The 17,845-nt window shown below is 37.3% G+C and overlaps 2 protein-coding genes across 4 annotated transcripts; both read right to left on the reverse strand.

Annotated features, from left to right (window-relative positions):
• Positions 1-1,959: 1,959 nt before the first annotated feature.
• On the reverse strand, positions 1,960-3,736 carry erh (ERH mRNA splicing and mitosis factor). Its single transcript, XM_067418615.1, has 4 exons — positions 3,578-3,736; positions 2,862-2,949; positions 2,655-2,775; positions 1,960-2,559 (listed from the first exon to the last, which is right to left on the reverse strand). Exons 1-4 carry the CDS (start codon positions 3,578-3,580, stop codon positions 2,457-2,459), a joined length of 315 nt encoding a protein of 104 aa, XP_067274716.1. The 5' UTR covers positions 3,581-3,736; the 3' UTR covers positions 1,960-2,456.
• Positions 3,737-4,157: 421 nt separating this feature from the next.
• On the reverse strand, positions 4,158-12,031 carry paplnb (papilin b, proteoglycan-like sulfated glycoprotein). Of its 3 annotated transcripts, XM_067418618.1 has the most exons (14): positions 10,692-12,031; positions 10,542-10,595; positions 9,785-9,894; positions 9,648-9,708; positions 9,461-9,563; positions 8,676-8,806; positions 8,503-8,600; positions 6,788-6,989; positions 6,487-6,663; positions 6,246-6,396; positions 6,088-6,168; positions 5,866-6,007; positions 5,019-5,091; positions 4,158-4,899 (listed from the first exon to the last, which is right to left on the reverse strand). In XM_067418618.1, the coding sequence occupies exons 2-14, from the start codon at positions 10,593-10,595 to the stop codon at positions 4,618-4,620; spliced, it is 1,665 nt and encodes a 554-aa protein (XP_067274719.1). In that variant the 5' UTR covers positions 10,692-12,031; the 3' UTR covers positions 4,158-4,617. The 3 variants fall into 3 exon arrangements, with proteins under 3 accessions (XP_067274719.1, XP_067274718.1, XP_067274717.1); XM_067418617.1 differs by having other exon boundaries at positions 5,866-5,977; positions 10,542-12,031; XM_067418616.1 differs by having other exon boundaries at positions 10,542-12,031.
• Between the last annotated feature and the right edge of the window lie 5,814 nt (positions 12,032-17,845).

A 17,845-nucleotide genomic window follows, 5' to 3' on the forward strand; every position in this document is an offset into this window, starting at 1 on the left:
TTTTTTTTTACAATTTACAAGTTCACAATTCAGATCTGCCTCAATCCAAACAACAACTGTACAACTGAGGGTTAGTGACTGTTAGGGGTGGACCTTCATGCTTCCCTTTTTTTTTTCTTTTTTTTTTTTTTTTGAAAAATCATGTTTACATATTAATCACATCACGCTAACACATACAATATTGCCACCTCTTATAGTAGTTACATTTCCTCTTGAGATCAGGTTGTGGAATGTTTAGAAAGTACAAAACTTACCATTTCCAACTTTTTGAGCAATGTTGCCGGGCAGTGTTGCTTGGGGGGCTGAGAATGGTCAACAAATCATCATCTTCAGAATCCACTACTGTCAGTATCTCTGAAATCTGAATTCATGAATGTTTGAAAGCATACGGGATGATACTTTGATATTAATAGTATGGTAGACCTACAACAGGATTAAGTTAGATAGAATTTTCCTGACCCCAAAGTATGACGTGATTTTTTTGATTGAATACTGATGAAGAAACATCTAATGAAAATAATACAGTAATGTAAAAATAACCCAGATGGGCCAGAATTGGCCTGCATGCTATAGTATAATAACATTGGTCTAAGAAACCAGTGCACAATATCATTGTATGAGCTAGACTGTTCAGCTTGCAAATCTGTTACAAAATACAAATTGTTGCTGCTTTATCTTACACTTGTATCTTGTTATTGTGTTCATAGTACTTTGAAGCCTTGTACTCAGCAGTTTTATTAGTTACCCAGTAATTATCATAAACAAAAAGGTTACTTTGGTATCTCCAAGAACAATGTTATTACAGTGGATCATGTAAACAAACCTTTTAGAGTTTTCAATACAGCACCAAGCATGATCACAAATGTCTCTCCAATAGGTACTGGCAACTAGTGGTCTCAGTAGTGACACAATTACTGTTAATGCTTCTTTACAGGAAAAAGGTTGTTTAGATTCTTTAGAAATTAAAATAAAGGCAAAACGTGTTTTCCACATCAATAGAAACGGTTGCTTATAGACAGAAAAAAAAAAGGTTTTGTACAACAGGTAAAGCAGATGGGGGGTGACTTGTGTATTTCACAAGAATTTGTTCTGCAAGATCTTATTTGAACAATTACCCATAGCTGCAAAACAGGACATTCATGCCACAGTATAGCTGTGTGCTTCACAGAAGAAAAACAGGGCAGTCATGCATTTGTTCCAGAAAATAGCTCCTTCTGTTTGACTAAAACTGTCCCTCCATGTTACTTAACAAAGGAGGTGGCTTTTCAGTAAAATCTTGTTTTTAACCTTGGTCAGGGTACAAATTTGTGACGCATCTATTTAAGTTTTCAAACACACAAGGTCTGAGTGTCCTTAATTTAACAGAAAGGACATACCGTATGCGGTCAAATAAAACCCTGCAAAATAGAGCATATTAAGATGAGCACGCATTTATGTATCAATTTACCCCTTAACACTTGAATCAATAGCTCCGAAATGCTTAACATCTCTTCATTCTGAAAGCGTGTACAATGCTTACAAAAAGCCAGAAAAGGCTTTTAAAATTCAGTTCAAAGGCATGTGTGTTCCAATGTAAATATGTTACACAATTATGCAAAAAGATTATTATTTTTAAAATTTTGAAAGAAGCCTCTTATGCTCACCAAGGTCACATTTATTTGGTCAAAACGCAGTAAAACAGCAACATTGTGGTTTTACATTACAATTTAAAATAAAAGCTGAATTTTTCATCAGCCATTACGCAGTCTTGTGCCACACAATCCTTTATAAATCATTCTATGCCAATATTACCAATGTTGAAAACCATTGTACTGCTTAATATTTTTTCAGGATTCAAAAGAAAACCTTTATTTTAAAATAGAAATACATTATAACAGACATTGTTGTCACATTTGATCAAATTAATGGGTCCTTCCTGGTTAACATTAAAATAAAATAAAAACTGTACTGACATTAAGATTTTGTGAGAAATGTTTTATTATTTTCCAGAGGTGACTACTGGATACATACACAAAACAGAGAGAGCCAACAAAACCTGTAACAGTATTGAGGACAAAAGTTGGGATATAAGATGACTCAGAATCATCTCCATAATCTGAAATGTGTAAGTTTTATACTTTACTGAATAATAAAAAAAAATTAGACCACAATAAAAACACAAGAAAATACATCAATTGAGAGGGATTGGGGAAAAAAAAACATTTCTAAAACAGTTTCCCCCCAATTTTCCCCTCTAGTCTGATAAATATCCCAAGTCCCTAACTCTGGTTACAAAAATGCGATTTAAAATGCAAAATATTTTCAATCTATTCTTTGAGATACTGACTGAATAGACATGCATTCAACCAAATCTGAGCTAAGCGGCATCACTTCACCACTTTGCTCCTCTTGTGATGTAGCGTAGTTCTGATACAGTTGGGGACTAGCTATAGAAATAATTCAGCCTTTTACACTCCTTATTTTCCTGCCTGCTGGGCTTGACGCCTCAGCAGTACGTAGATCTTTTCTTTGATCCAGTCTTTGTTGTAGGGCTGGTAGGTTTGTGTGTCTGCTCTGTACCTGTTTAAATCACCAGAGAGAGAAATGGACATTATTGATGAGGTCTCATGTGTTAGTTATGCATCCACTGTCATGTAAAAAGTGTGATTACTTACACAAGACAGCTGAGATCAGCAAGATCATCAACAAAGTCGAATAACTGGCTTATGTCATATGTGATGGAGGGACTGTTGGGATTCATCCTCTTTAGATGTTCTTCATACATCTTACAGACTCCTTTTTGTTGGAGGGAGAGATTATTATTAAGAATTAAACGCATTCAAATAGTTCAAAATTTCTAATCAATTAAAAATTAAACCTACCCTCCATGCATTCGTTGACAGACTCATAGTCTGCATATGTTCTGCCTTCTGGTCTCTTGGTGGGCTGCACCAGCAGAATCGTGTGAGACTTAACACATCAGGAAGCAACAAAAAAAAACGGTAAACAAGTTGTACATAATAAAGAAAAATACATAAAAACTTGATTAGAAAGACTGTAAATTTAAACACTCCATAAATGATCAAATTATATGGAGCCCCCTAGAGCTAGTAATGTGCTAATGCTATTTGACATCAGACTGAGAGATTAATAGGTCTTATTTATAAAATGGATGACATCTTAATCTGATATTCTCGTTTATTACATGAAAGTAACATTAAATACAACTCGCTCAAATGTTCACAATGAATCACAAATGAATAAAACCCTGAAAACACCAGCTGTTGGACCATCCCCCAAAACAAAACAGTCTAACGTTAGATACCATTTACAAAGACATATCTAACACACATTCACTTAAAAATCTTTTTTTTAAAGTCACAGCTTAAAGAAAGTGCTTAACTTTGTAGCAAGAGAATTTAAAAATATTCAGGCTGACTTTAATTTCCTGAATATTCGACGTTGTCTTGCTACACTGCTGCTAGCTACCCGCGTTCATTTTTGAACGTGTCAACGCAGACGATAAAACACGGTTTTCTAACAAGACAAACGACAATACTACAAACCATATTACAAAATATAGCACTGAAATACGTACCATGTCTGGTCCAGGTATCTAAAAGTCGCGATGAATGATGTGTTAACCGCTGACGGCTATTCACTGAGAGCAGCAACAGAAAGAGCATAAATGTGCAACGAACATGCACTTCCGGTTGTGGTGATGACGATTTGGCTTTTCAAAATAAAAGCGTTTGTCGCGATTACACAAAAGTGCATTTATTTGTTTAAATTTATGTTGACACCAAAACGTTAAAACACTATTCAAATTCTAGAGCTGTGAGGGTTTTGAATTACATTGTATTCTCAACAAATATTTGCTTACGGTCTAGAAGCTATATATTTGTTTGCGCGTGCGCGAGTGCGTGCGTGCGTGTGTGTGTGATATTAACAATTTCCTTCATTTTGACTTTACATTTGGTATTTGTTTTTAGGGTAACATTCTGTTCTGTACTACAAACAGGAACTTTAACCTGTAAGCTAACTAACACAGTTACTGTAATGTTTATTAATGTGCACTGTCCCTATTAAAACACTAATACAAATAATTTAAAATAAAAAAATGCATGTACGATTCTCTCACAGGCTACAAAAGATTTATTAATGTAAATTATTGGGTGGACTCATAACATTCAGTGTTTTTAGTTTGTGTTTACACTTTAATGGCTTGGCAAGAGTATACAATTGAAGAACAAAGTATATGGATATAGACATAGAAAGAGAGAAATTATTTTAGCTTAATTCTAAAGCAATTTTATTTTCATGAAATTGATGAAACTCTTGAGATTAAAATGTGGGGGAAAAACACTTTAAAAAACACTTTTAAAAAACACTTGCTGTTTTGATGGTGTCATGTTTGACAAATACTATAAAGTGAATGCGTTTAAATCTGAACCTACAATAAAAAGCTTAAGGGTGCCATAAATCAAAAATTAATGCCAGTATAAACCCAATATATACTTTCATATCAGCCAGCACATAATTACGGTGTGCACCTTTGAATACATTTTTGTTTGGTCTACATGTATTTGAGTTTAATTTGTTCGCTGTATGATTACAATCACTCTTCTTTTAACCCCATTATGCACGGGATCTCATTCTATAACCTCTGACCCCGTTGAGCACTCTCCTGGATGTCGATTCGCTTGGGGCAAGGCCTCTGGCAGAAGTCCTACATGTCCGCTCACATTCCTCTTTGGAAACAAAGTTATTGCCATTTCCTTGGCAACCACCGTACCAGAAATGAGAGCAAGATCCAGAGGAATGATCAAAGTAGAAACGAGATGTATATTCATAGCAGGTCCCAACATCTCGTGACAGAGAGCACACACTAGCAGAGGGTTGACGGACTGGACTATAGTCCTAAAAACAAAAGCAATTATGTGTTGAAAGAGTGTTCATACAATTCAATACAAATTATTGGATGATAAAGGAAGCATAAATGACAATACTGAGTGTGAAAATGTAATGAGCTTTTATACCCTAGGGGAATCAGGACATCCTGCTCTTCCAAGACCATGAGCAGCTGTTACTCCATCCAGGCAGCAGCCATATCTATAATCACACACATACACACACAAGTCTTCATTATTTTTGCATGTGGATGAGTCCACCCAAAATAAAAAAAATTCTATCATAATTTACCTGTATGACATTTTTAATATTTTAATATTTTAATTATATATTAACCTATGATACTTTTTTCCGGATCCTTTTATACTGTAATATATATATATATATATATATATATATATATATATATATATATATATATATATATATATATATATATATATATATATATATATATATATATATATATATATATATATATATATATATATATATATATATATATATATATATATGATCATTATATAACCTATATATATATATTAAATATTATTATTTATTTATTTTAAAGAACAGCATTTATTTAAAATATTATTTTTTGTAACAATATGCAGTATAAGGTTCAAAAGTTGATTTATTCAGTAATTATTCATTTATATATTTTATTTATTTATTTATTGAAAGAAATGTATACTTTTATTCAGCAAACAATGTGTTAAATTGATCAAAAGTGATAGTAAAGATTGATATTGTTAGAAAAGATTTATATTGCGAATGAATGCTGTTCATTTTAAGAGAGAGAGAGAGAGAGAGAGAGAGAGAGAGAGAGAGAGAGAGAGAGAGATTTGTAGAAACAAGGTTTTTAAACTATTATTAATTTATAATAGTAATATAATAAAAATATATAATTTTTTCCATAGTCCATGGTTTCCATGTGTGTGTTATTTTGTATGTATAAATATGTATGTAATGTACCTGGACCTATGACAGTCATCGTGGGCACAGCCTTCTCCACGAGGCCCAGAGGCAGCAGTGTGGCCGTCGGGACAGCAGCCGTAATATGACTGAGCACAATGCGGACCAGTCACTGTGGGGTATAGATCGCTTGGTCTGTGAACTGTCCACAGAGCAAATGTAGATAAATAAATAGCACATATACAATACTAATAAGGACATATTTGTGACAGCTTTTTTAACCTGAGGCTGCATCATGGGTGTGAGGCACAAATCCAAGCAAGGAGCTCTGGTAACCACTAGGGTCCTGCATACTGGGCACCACTAAACCAAAGCAACACAAGGACAAATGAGTGCCTCATGGCCCATAGCACAAAGTCAATGATCATGAATAAACTCACTTTGTGCACCAGGGCAGGGCTGTGTGTTGCAGTTCTCCACAGCATGAGGTCTGCTGAGAGAAGCACATCTATCATCTGCAAAAGGATTTTGATCCAAATCCATGCATACCACTCTGCGCTCGCGAGTACCAGTTCCACAGCTACGAGTACACTGAAGGAGACAGAGAGAGGAAAATAGGCTGATTAGCTATAAACTGATTCGCTTTCTCCTTTAGATCCTTCCTCTCCTTCCTTTTCTCACCAAGCTGAAGTCATTGGTGTAATATCGAAACACTTGGTGGCAAGCTGGTCTCTGACAGGATCTGATCTCATGTGGACGCGCGAGACCCCTGCAGTGGTGTTCAGAGACTCGCTCTCCTCTGCCCCCGACACAGAACACCTCCCGCATCTGCTGTCCCTCACCACACGTCACTGAACACTGCAAGAGACAACAGAATAGCAGTCAATGCTACAAATAAAAGAGCAACACCTGCAAAAAAAAAAAATCTTGTTTGTGTGTGCATGTATAAATAAATATAAATGGAATATTTAGGCCGACATACATCACCAAATGGACCGACAGTGTACTCGGTGCAGGGGTGCTGGTTGCAGGCCACCTGGGATGTTGGTTTCCTAAGGCCTTGCGCAATGCAGTGAGACTCATCTACTGTTGCTGATGTTCTCTCATCAATGCAGTACACAGAGCGGGTCTGCACGCCCCCACCACAGTGAAGAGAACACTCTGAATAGGTGCTGTATGTATACCTACAAACACAACAAAGAAAGATATATAGTGACAATAAAGATATAATTGTCGGATCGGAGAGAGTTGCTGAACAATCCTTACCACTAATGCACGGACTGACAGTGAAAAAGACAATTACAAGTCCTGCCCAGGGGGATTTTGAGCCATTCCTCTTCCAAAACAGTGGCCATGGTCACTATGTGACGCTGGTGGAGGAAAGGCTTTCTGATTTGCTCCTCCAAAATATCCCAAAGTGACTCAAAATATTTAGATCTGGTGACTGTGCAGGTTATGGGAGATGTTCAACTTCACTTTCATGTTCATTAAATCATTCTGTCTCCAGTCTTGCTGTGTGTATTGGTGTATTATCATGCTGATACATGTCACCCCCTTCAGGGTACAATGTTTGAACCATTGGTGCACATGGCCCTCCAGAAAGGTTCGGTAGTCCTTGGCAGTGAAGCGCCATCAAGCACAGTAGGGAATGCCATGATATTGCAGCCCAAACCATTACAGCATGCAACAGAACGGGTGTTAAGCCTCTTTGGGGCTTCTCCACACCAAAACTCCCACAGATGTGGGAGAGACAGTAAAGGTGGACTCATCAGAGAACAATACCAATGCATCACATTGTCCACAGCAATATATATTTTTCTCCATCATGCCCTGATGGAGTTTTGGTTCCTTGCCACTGTTGCCTTTGGCTTGGCTTAATCAGTTGGGGACACAAAAATGTCAATCAAAGTGTTTAACTAAATAATTATCTAAATAAAATGAATAACTAAACTGTATCCACTATATTACTGAGCTGCCCACATTGTCGCTATATGATAAATTCAAATGAGCTGATAACACCACCGTTTTCTCCAGAGCGGCTGTAGCCGAATCAAATTCTGTTGCAAATATTTTCCTGTTTAACACTGCAGTTTTACAAGTTTACAAGTTTTACAAGCTGCTTTGAAACAATCGTCATTGTAAAGGCGCAATGTAAATAAAGGTGACTGGAATTGACAGCCTAAGATTTGCACTGTTGACACCAATGAAACTGATATTTGGCATTGCACAAGTGTCTAAAGTATTGGGTATAGCAGCCTGACCATGAATTTAATTCTTCAGTGAGTTGGGCAACTGTGGTTTTATGTTTTCTGGATACAATCCAGGTTAAAACATGGACATCCCTTAAAAAAAAACACATCCTCTTGCATCAACAGTTACTACTGTTGGATGCATTATGTCCTACCTGGTGGCATTATCATGGGTATCATAGGTCTCAATACACCACATAGACTTGTAGTCCTGGTCACAGATGAGCCAGTAAGACATGCACCGACAATTTGTCCTTTTTGAACACTGATATGTCTCCCATTATATTGTGTGTATTGCAATATGCAATAATAGCTGTGCTATTGTGCTGCTGATTCAACCTTCACGATCTGCTCTTTCTTGCCCATATTTTTAGTTTTATTGTCCAACCCCTGTATACATTTCATCATTGATGCATATACATATCAAACCAAAACATACATCAATTACCTGTAGGTGCCCAGATGGGCAGCAGGCCCAGGGACATGTCTAGAGGTGACAGGAAGAGAGTGGTCCTCAAAAGCCACAATCTCGCCATGGTTCACCGCCTTTCAGCAGAGATAAGGGTGTTAGAATGAAATGTTTTTGTGTGTGGTTTTGAGCTGTATTCAGTGTACACATACTCTGCAGACACCCTCCACACAGACGTCTCTGCGGCCCACATAGCACAGTGTGCCGTCCACCACAGTGGGTCTGTGGCGATAGTAGAAGTTCTCTCCTCTGGGCACACACACCAGCTCACACGGGTTTGAAGCTGGACCAAAACACAACAGGTCACGTGACTACATTAAGAGCTACATCTTTACATCAGTCTACTGAACTTCCAGAGGAAGATTTTTGATTATAACAAAATATGAAGCATCCAGAACTTAATGACTTAACCATACATTGCATCTAATTATATTTTGAAGACTTTGTGTCCAAACTGTAATTTAACAAATTAAAGCTCCACTTTAAGTCTATGAGAAAATATTTTAGACAACAAATAAATTTGTTAGTATTTTTGTCCAGATTTTTGTCTAGTTTTTCATAAAAAAAATCTAAACATCCTTCAAAATAATAATTTTATAGAAAGCTACTTTCATTATTTAATAATTAACAACAATTGTTTTCTTGTTTTAAGTGCATATAACTAAATTTACTGAGGTTCATGGTTAAAAAAAATGGCAATGAAATGAGAAAACAGTGTTTGCATTTTTAGTGGAAAACAAGATTGTAAAAACAAAATTGAAAAATGTAATCAAATTTATGAATTTATTTATTTAGCACTTTATTTATTTTAGTTTTTATTAAATTCAGCTATCTACTTTAAAATATTAGCTGTTACAGCTCAAATATACAAATAAACATTCTACCATCCTCACATAAAAACTGTATAATCAATAAAATGAAACTCTTTGTGTAATACCTCCATAATATGGCAGCCAGGTGTAACGTTTTCCCTGGAACTCCATTCTGTCAAACTGAGAACACTGTTCTTCACGAAAATCTCGAGCTCCAACAGGGCATTCCTTTACAGAGGAGAATAGTTATAGCCCTCTATAAAACACTAAAACATAGTGTGTGAGCATTTGATTGTGTATGAAGTTGTTTACCTGTGTGTTACAGAGTTTGTAGGACTTGGATGGTCCCACGCAATTGTGTCCACCATCCGTCCTTTATAATAAAAGATAGAAGATGAGTTATCAAGGCTATAAAGAAAAGGGTACTAAACACACAGGTGCTCACTCACCTCATGGTGTTGCAGACCCTGGTTCTCACAGCCACTCCAGTTCCACATGTGCGGCTGCAGGCTCCGAACGGACCATACTCACCCCAGTAATCATCAGACGGCTGCCTCACCTACAGCAAACACACTATCTATCATGGTGGGGACACATTCCCATTTGACATGGACAATTAGGGATCCTTTAAACATTCTTGGTGAAAAGAACATAAATTTAGTTGATCTGATCCCAGCCAACAGGGAACATTCCCACAATTTTCACTAATCTTTCGTAAAGCTTATATAAATTTTCAAAAAAAACATTTATAGAATGTTCTTACAACATTATTAATATTTTATATGTAATATTTTATTTGCATATTTGCATATATATTAACATATTATTATGTTATTGAGAGTACATTCTTGAAAAGTCTTGTTTTTACTTGAATGTTCTCATAAATGTTATTCTCATAAACATGTTATTTACTTGATAAATATTGACAATTAGTTTTTTGAAATGTTACATATGAATGTTCAAAGAATGATATATGTTCAGTAAAAGGTTAAGAGAATATACTTACTTACACTATCATAGCATTTAATGTTCTAATCAAACCTCGACATTTTAGAAACATTGCAAATCTCTGTTCCAACAAAAATTTTAGAACATACATGGAAATTTAAAAAAAAAACATTTACTTAAGAGTTAAATTCAGTAATTTCTGCAGTAATTTATATTAATACTTGGACATGTGTTTCATATTAATGTTGTTTTACTCACACAGAATACTGATGTGATCAAGCACAAGATCCCGAAAAGAGAGTGAAGTTTCATCTTCAACACACACACACAAAAAAAAAACATTTTAAAGACATTTTTGTTGACCACAAATTCACAAAACATTGAAACATCTATCATGAAAAGTCTTACCTTCTCACTGTCTTCCAAGTTCACTCAGTCACAGCGAGACAGTTGTGACACTGATGTCCATTCACTCAGGACTGAATATCTCTTCTTTTTTGCACACGTACACAAACTTAGCAATACACACTACTCATATCAGGTTACAATTAACCCCTCCTGAAAGACAACATGCCTGACTTCTGCAAAAATCAGATTTAGTCTGAGATCTTAATCACACTTCATCATTCATAATTGTTTGGTAAAAATGAAAAACAGTTCACATTCTAAACAGCATCTGTTTATTTAGACCAGTCCCAATCATCATTTTATAATTTTGCAGTGCTTTAGAAGAAAGGTAAGAGGCCGAGTATACATAGGGTTTTTCGCAATACATGTTTCAAATCAATCAGCTTTACAGAAAGATACAAGTCCTGTAAGAAACTTTTGACTTGTCACTGTCTACTAATGGAGGCATAGCCCCAAAATATCATTATGAAAGCATAATTGTGTAATGTGTGAAAGATCTCACAGTGAGATTGTTTTCAATGTTGTAACCAAAGATGTTCCCCTTAGTGCCACTAAACATATAGTATTAAATCATAGGGATGGAAGCGCTCTGTGACACTCAACCCTCTAAGCAAGGTGCTATTTTAGTCCCTTTCACTTTTCAGCAGCCAAAATGACAGTCGGTGGTTGTCATTGTGAAGGAGTCATTTACCTACAGAATTGGCTTCACTTCTACTCCAACAGCTAAGATCCAGAAACCACGTAAAAGAAAATGCTCTGATACATGAATCAACAAGCTGCATTAAGTGTGCTAGGTGCTAGTAGGTGCTAGTAACATTTCATAATGGAGATCTGCAGAGACAACTAAGTAAGCCATGTTGACTACCCTGAAAACTAAAAACAAATACAGCTCTGGTCACTGAATATCTACAGTTCTATCAGAGCTGTCGGTTAAGCTTCTCAGCCTGCCTTTTTTTGGCATCCAAAGCGTATTTGGTGTCCTGGAGGTCCTCGAGGATCTCCAAGGCCTCCTGCAGCTCCTTGTCAAGGGCGTTGTATTTCTCAGTCAGTATCCGGTTCTCCAAGCGGAGCTCTGTGATGTGGCGACTCAGCTCCAGGTTGTAATGGCCACAGTGTTCACGGAGCTGCTCCACCTCTTTCAGCAGGACCTCCATACTCCTCATCAGAATCTCCAACTTCTCCTGCTGTTGTGTCATACCGTTGTGTTGCTTTTTGTGCTTTAGTCCTTTATAATATTCCTAAAACAAATGACAGGAAAATGGACACAGAAAAACGGACCAACACAGACTGCAATCCTCTCTCGTTGCTCCCTGACTAATTTGTTAAATCCAGTTTGTTTAATCCCCTCCTTGTGTAAGCTCTTTCTCTTTCTACCTACTACTCTCTTGTTATATATATATATATATATATATATATATATATATATATATATATATATATATATATATATATATATACTACTCTCCTGTTATATATATATAACAAGAGAGTAACAAGAGGGACACTTTACAAATTGTGAATAGAAACAGAATGCAATAATGTGGAAGTTTCAAATTTCAATGTTTTATTCAGATACATAGATGAAATATATGTTTAAACTGAGCCAATGTATAATTTTAAGGGAAAATATGTTGATTTTAAATTTCATGGCATCAACACATCTCACAATTTTTCGCCGCAGCATTGGGGGAATTGGTGATCCTCTGCCCATCATGACTTCTGAGAGACACTGCCACTTTTATACCCGATCATGTTGCCAAATGCCCTAATAAGTTAGCCCTCCAGCCATTCCTTATATGTACATTTAACTTTTCCAGCCTCTTATTGCTACATGTCCCAACTTTTTTGGAATGTATAGCTCTCAAAATCCAAAATGAGTGTCAGACATTGACGAGGACACAGAGGATTAGTGCTCAGTGAGATTTATTGAACAGAGGTAACGGACACAGGAATTAACTTAAAGGTGAATCTTGACATGAAGAGTAGTGGACAATGACAACAGACTTCCCTTGGTGAAGACAGTGAGCACGAGGATGACGATGGGGACGACGAGGACGAAGATGAAGAGGATAAGGGAGAGGGGCAGGTATACTTCAGGTAAGTAGCGTGTAACAAAGGTGTAGATCGGTGCAAGACCAGACCAAGACTGTGGGAATGAGGAGTGCTTTATGTGTTACTGGTGATTGTGCACAGGTGTAAAATGGTAAATGGTAAATGGACTGCATTTATATAGCGCTTTCAACAGACCCTATGGCCATCCAAATTGCTTTACATATTGCCTCACATTCATCCATTCATACACTCATTCATACACAGACGTACACATGGCAGTTGCTTCAATGCATTTAGGGGTGTGGTCCTGGTAAAGACAATCTCTTGAACTCCAAACTGAATGTCAGAATGGGAAAGAAAGGTGATTTAAGCAATTGTGAGCGTCGCATGGTTGTTGGTGCCAGACGGGCCGGTCTGAGTATTTCACAATCTGCTCAGTTATTGGGATTTTCACGCACAACCATTTCTAGGGTTTACAAAGAATGGTGTGAAAATGGAAAAACATCCAGTATGCAGCAGTCCTGTGGGTGAAAATGCCTTGCTGTCAGAGGAAAATGGGCTGACGGAATTAAGCTGAGAGCAACTTTGACTTAAATAACCGCTCGTTACAACCGAGGTATGCAGCAAAGTATTTGTGAAGCCACAACACACACAACCTGAAGGCGGATGGGCTACAATAGCAGAAGACCCCACAGGGTACCACTCATCTCCACTACAAATAGGAAAAAGAGGCTACAATTTACACAAACTCACCAAAATTGGATAGTTGAAGACTGGAAAAATGTTGCCTGGTCTGGTGAGTCAGAATTTGGTGTAAACAGAATGAGAACATGGATCCATCATGCCTTGTTAGGGCCCGATGCCACTGAACACGTTTTTGCAGCGAGAGGCACCTTTTTTGAATGGATTTCGGATGGCAGAGAGCGTTATGCGCGCTGCTTATGCACCCTGGGCGGCTCGCGTTTTAACCGTTTGCTGTGCCTCGCGCTTTTGAAGGAGTGCTCCGAGCACATGAAGTTGAAAAAAATTTAACTCTGAGTGGACTTTTTGTTTAATTCCTGCTGGATAGACCTTTCCTCATTTTTGGGTTGTGTGAACTAAAGGACATTCTGCCATTTTTTAAAAAAAAATTTCAGTTGGAAATCCCCTTTCTAAGACTTTGTACAAGGGAAACTAAACACATCCATAAAAACATGCATGGATGCACACACACACATCCAGTAAATGGCAATGCACATAGACTTATGAACTTTGATCTATATATGTGCATCATCAAGTTGATGCAGATGTCAATAATGATCAGTCAAGCAAATGATCATAATGTGACCAGTCAAGCAAAGTAAAAAGTGCTCTCTGTGCTAAATGTTCATCCATCATAATCACCAAGGTGCCAACACTTTAGCTCCAGACGTTGTGACTTGTATCCAGTACACTGTTAATATGGTCCTCTCAAAATTGTCGCTATACTAAAAAAGAGCGCCAGTGCATAGATCTCTGATATAAGAGATTTCTATTTTAATGAATGTGCAAAAGGCTCATTTGGAGAGGGAGTAGTGTGCAGCTATAAAAAGAGAAGTCACATAAGATTAAGTCTGAAGCCTAATCGGATGGCACTGAACTTATTCACAGCAGCACCATCTTTGATTTTTAAGGGAATGAAAGTGAGGCTGTAATTGTTAGACATTCATTTCTTCAGTGAGCTGTATGTGTTTAATGTGTTTTTATTGTTCTGTTGATGAAACACTGTAAAAAAAAATCCGAGAAATTTTACAAAACAAAAAACATGAGCTGTGTAAAAATATTTTTGGAGCTTTATACAGCGGATGCCACTGAAAACATGGTAAGCCTATCAAACATGTTAAGCGCTTTCATACACGTGTCATGGCGCTGCTCTGAATAAAGTCTAGTCAGGTGCACACAAATAAAGCTAGACACATGCTAGCCATATCAAAAGATATCAGGTATCAGAGATTGTGGTGGGGGAAAAGCATCAGACAGAGAGAAAGCCATAAACACAGCTTTCCTAAATTATCGCCACATTCAACTTGTTACACAAACATCACTGCTGCTAAAAAGGAGCTGCTGACATGTAGTACTTTTTTCATGAGTTATGACCCTGCAATTCTTTCTGTTTGTTCTTGTTTCCCCAAATGGCACAAAAAAGAAAAATAGTTTGGCATAAATATTTTTTTCTCCTGAATTATTTTACATATTCCTAGGGTTATTTCTATGTCTTTAGTTTCTTTGTGTTTTAGGGGCTGTATATCGTTTTCAGCTAAAAACGTACACAGACAACAGTTTTGGGGGCCTGAAAAGGCAAAATAATGAAAACGGTTGTCAAAGTGTAGGTTTTTGAAAATTATACAACTGTCTCTGTGTAAACTACAAAAATGTGAATCTGAAATCCACAGAGTCTTTGGTTGCTTTCGCTGATCCGTGTGAATGGGGATTGGGACTTTGTGGTTACGATAACACTGACAAGACAGCTGATTCAGGGGTTGCCTAGCAACACAAAAAAAGCAGCAAACTGCTATTTGCTAAAAAACATTAAGCAAAAAAAGGCAGTGCGGTGTGCCCCGTTTTTTAAAAACCTGTCTGATCTGGGCCATGGGTCGACCAAAGCGTTTTTTCACACGGCTGATGTATTTTTCGAATTGTTTTCAATGGGAGTGCCACGTTTTTAGTTTGGTTTTCCCAGTTCCTGTTCCTGTCATCTAGTCTTTTTCAGTTAAGTTCTCCTGTTTTTGGCTGCGCCCGAAAGCTGGAAGATGCTGCCTTCAGAGGACACATTTAAAGCCAAGGCATCAAGCCATGACTGAATCTGTTTGCTTCACTTCCTGTCTCCTCAGATATCTTCATCTGATTGTTTTTTGAAGGCAGCATACACTGTCAGAAAAAAGGTATACATCTGTCACTGGGGCGGTACCCTAAGGTACAAAACTGAAAAGGTACTAATATGTACCTTTAAGGTACTAATACTCTTAAAGTATTAATATGTACCTTAGGGTACCGTCCCAGTGACAGAACTGTACCTTTTTTTCTGACAGTGTACATGTATCCTTAGGTGACTGATATTCCACAATGCTTTCCTTTCAGTGACAGTTAAGCTGGGTGGGGGGAGTGGGGGGGGGTGCCGTCCGAAAGTTGTTTGCTAGTCAGTTTGTGTGTAAATGTATGTTTTTACCAATATTTTCCACTTTTGATGTAATTTCTAGCTAGAAATTACTTAAATATTTGTTTAGTTCTCCCCAAAGCGCTCTCTATTTTGCTGTATATCATTGAATATTCTGATGAAATAGTTCAATATATATATGAAATTTCATCAGAAATAGTTGCTTTCTGGTTGTGACACATATATATATATATATATATATATATATATATATATATATACAGAGAGAGAGAGAGAGAGAGAGAGAGAGAGAGAGAGAGAGAGAGAGAGAGAGAGAGAGAGAGAGAGAGAGAGAGAGAGAGAGAGAGAGAGAAGGGAGAGTGCTATGTGGTTTTCAGGGAGGAGTTGAGACAAGCTTTAGGTGGTCAAGAAAGGCTGGACTACTACAGCCAAATTGATCAGGGAGACGGGTAGAAAGGTGCTAGGTGAGTCATCTGGAAGGAGGAAAGAAGACAAGGAGACTTGGTGGTAGAATGAAGTTAGGAGAGCTTTGAAGAGGATGAAGAGAGGAAAGGCAGTTGGTCCAGATGACATACCAGTGGAGTTATGGAAATGGCAGTAGAGTTTTTAACTAGGTTTTTCAACAAGGTTTTAGAGAGTGAGAGGATGCCTGAGGAATGGAGGAGAAGTGTTTTGGTGCTGATTTTTAAGAACAAGGGAGATGTGCAGAGTTGTGGAAACTGCAGAGGTATTGAGCTGATGAGCCATACAATGAAGTTGTGGGAAAGAGTAGTGGAAGCAAGGCTAAGGGAAGAAGTGGACATTTGTGAGCAGCAGTATGGTTTCATGCCAAGAAAGAGCACTAGAGATGCATTATTTGCTTTGAGAATGTTAATGGACAAGTACAGAGAAGGTCAGAAAGAGCTGCATTGTGTCTTAGATTTAGAGAAAGCATATGACAGAGTGCCAAGAGAGGAGCTGTGGTATTGTATGAGGAGGTCTGGAGTGGCAGAGAAGTATGTTAGAGTGGCGGCTGGTGATATATTTTTTTGGGGGGGCGCGGGGTTTTTTTTTGGGGGGGGGGGGGGGGGATTTACGTATATTTAAGAATAATTGCGTATATTTAAGTATAATTATGTTAATTTAAGTATAATTTACTTATAAATTATACATAATAATAATAATAATAATAAGTATATAAGTATATATAAGTATAATTACTTATAAATTATTTTACTTATTTATAAATCAAATAAGTAAAATAAATACAAAGCAGTACCAAGAAGCATGTTGACTAAATTCAAGCATTAAAGAGAAAACAGTGTCTGCACTTTTTATCTTTTTACATATTTATTTCCCATATATAATTGAACAAGGAAAGGAAAAAACAAAAGTAGCAACAACAGACTGGCATGTTGACTACTTGAACATAAATTTTGCTCTCCTTTCTTTCTGGCCAGTAAATTTCTCAATTACTCTCTGATTAAAGTCAGTCATCTCAGTGACAAGTCTCTTTTCCATGGAGAGCAATGCAAGTGCATTCAGCCTCTCCTGGGTCATGGTGTTTCTGAGAAAAGTTTTTATTCTTTTCAAGGTCGAAAAACACCTCTCACTCACTTTGAAATAAGAGACAGTGAAAGCAAAAAAAGGGCAATGCTACCGTCACATCCAGTCAGCCACCTCCTTTTCTCATAACGAGAGCAGGTGAAGCTCCGAGTGTAGCTTCGTCCTCTGTCACTGGACTGCTGCTGAATTTGTAAATCGGGCTGGTCCGGTCCGAGATCCTTAATTCTTATTTTTTCTTCCAGCGAACGCCTTGTGAAAGGATTTTTTTGTAAATCAATCACAGAATTTAGTTTGACTGCTGCCATCTCTACGAATGTTTAGGCGGGCGGGGTCGGAGTGACGTTGTCACCAACGCTCTCTCGCAGTAGTGGCCAAGAGCGTAACATTGAATGACAGTTGACGAGAACCAATCAGATTGGATCAA

This window comes from Pseudorasbora parva, chromosome 15, assembly GCF_024679245.1.
Source record: "Pseudorasbora parva isolate DD20220531a chromosome 15, ASM2467924v1, whole genome shotgun sequence".
Taxonomy (NCBI): Eukaryota; Metazoa; Chordata; class Actinopteri; order Cypriniformes; family Gobionidae; genus Pseudorasbora; species Pseudorasbora parva.

What these genes read in the sequence shown, in the direction of transcription:
- paplnb (XM_067418616.1), bottom strand. Translation starts at nt 10,679, where the DNA reads ATGATAGATGTTTCAATGTTTTGTGAATTTGTGGTCAACAAAAATGTC. An exon ending in GATGACTGTCATAGGTCCAG is followed by an intron (nt 5,092 to 5,865) that starts GTACATTACATA and finishes GTGTGATTATAG; the next exon opens with ATATGGCTGCTGCCTGGATG. An exon ending in GATGTCCTGATTCCCCTAGG is followed by an intron (nt 4,900 to 5,018) that starts GTATAAAAGCTC and finishes TTTTGTTTTTAG; the next exon opens with GACTATAGTCCAGTCCGTCA.
- erh (XM_067418615.1), bottom strand. An exon ending in TGTCAACGAATGCATGGAGG is followed by an intron (nt 2,776 to 2,861) that starts GTAGGTTTAATT and finishes TCCAACAAAAAG; the next exon opens with GAGTCTGTAAGATGTATGAA. An exon ending in GCTGATCTCAGCTGTCTTGT is followed by an intron (nt 2,560 to 2,654) that starts GTAAGTAATCAC and finishes TGATTTAAACAG; the next exon opens with GTACAGAGCAGACACACAAA.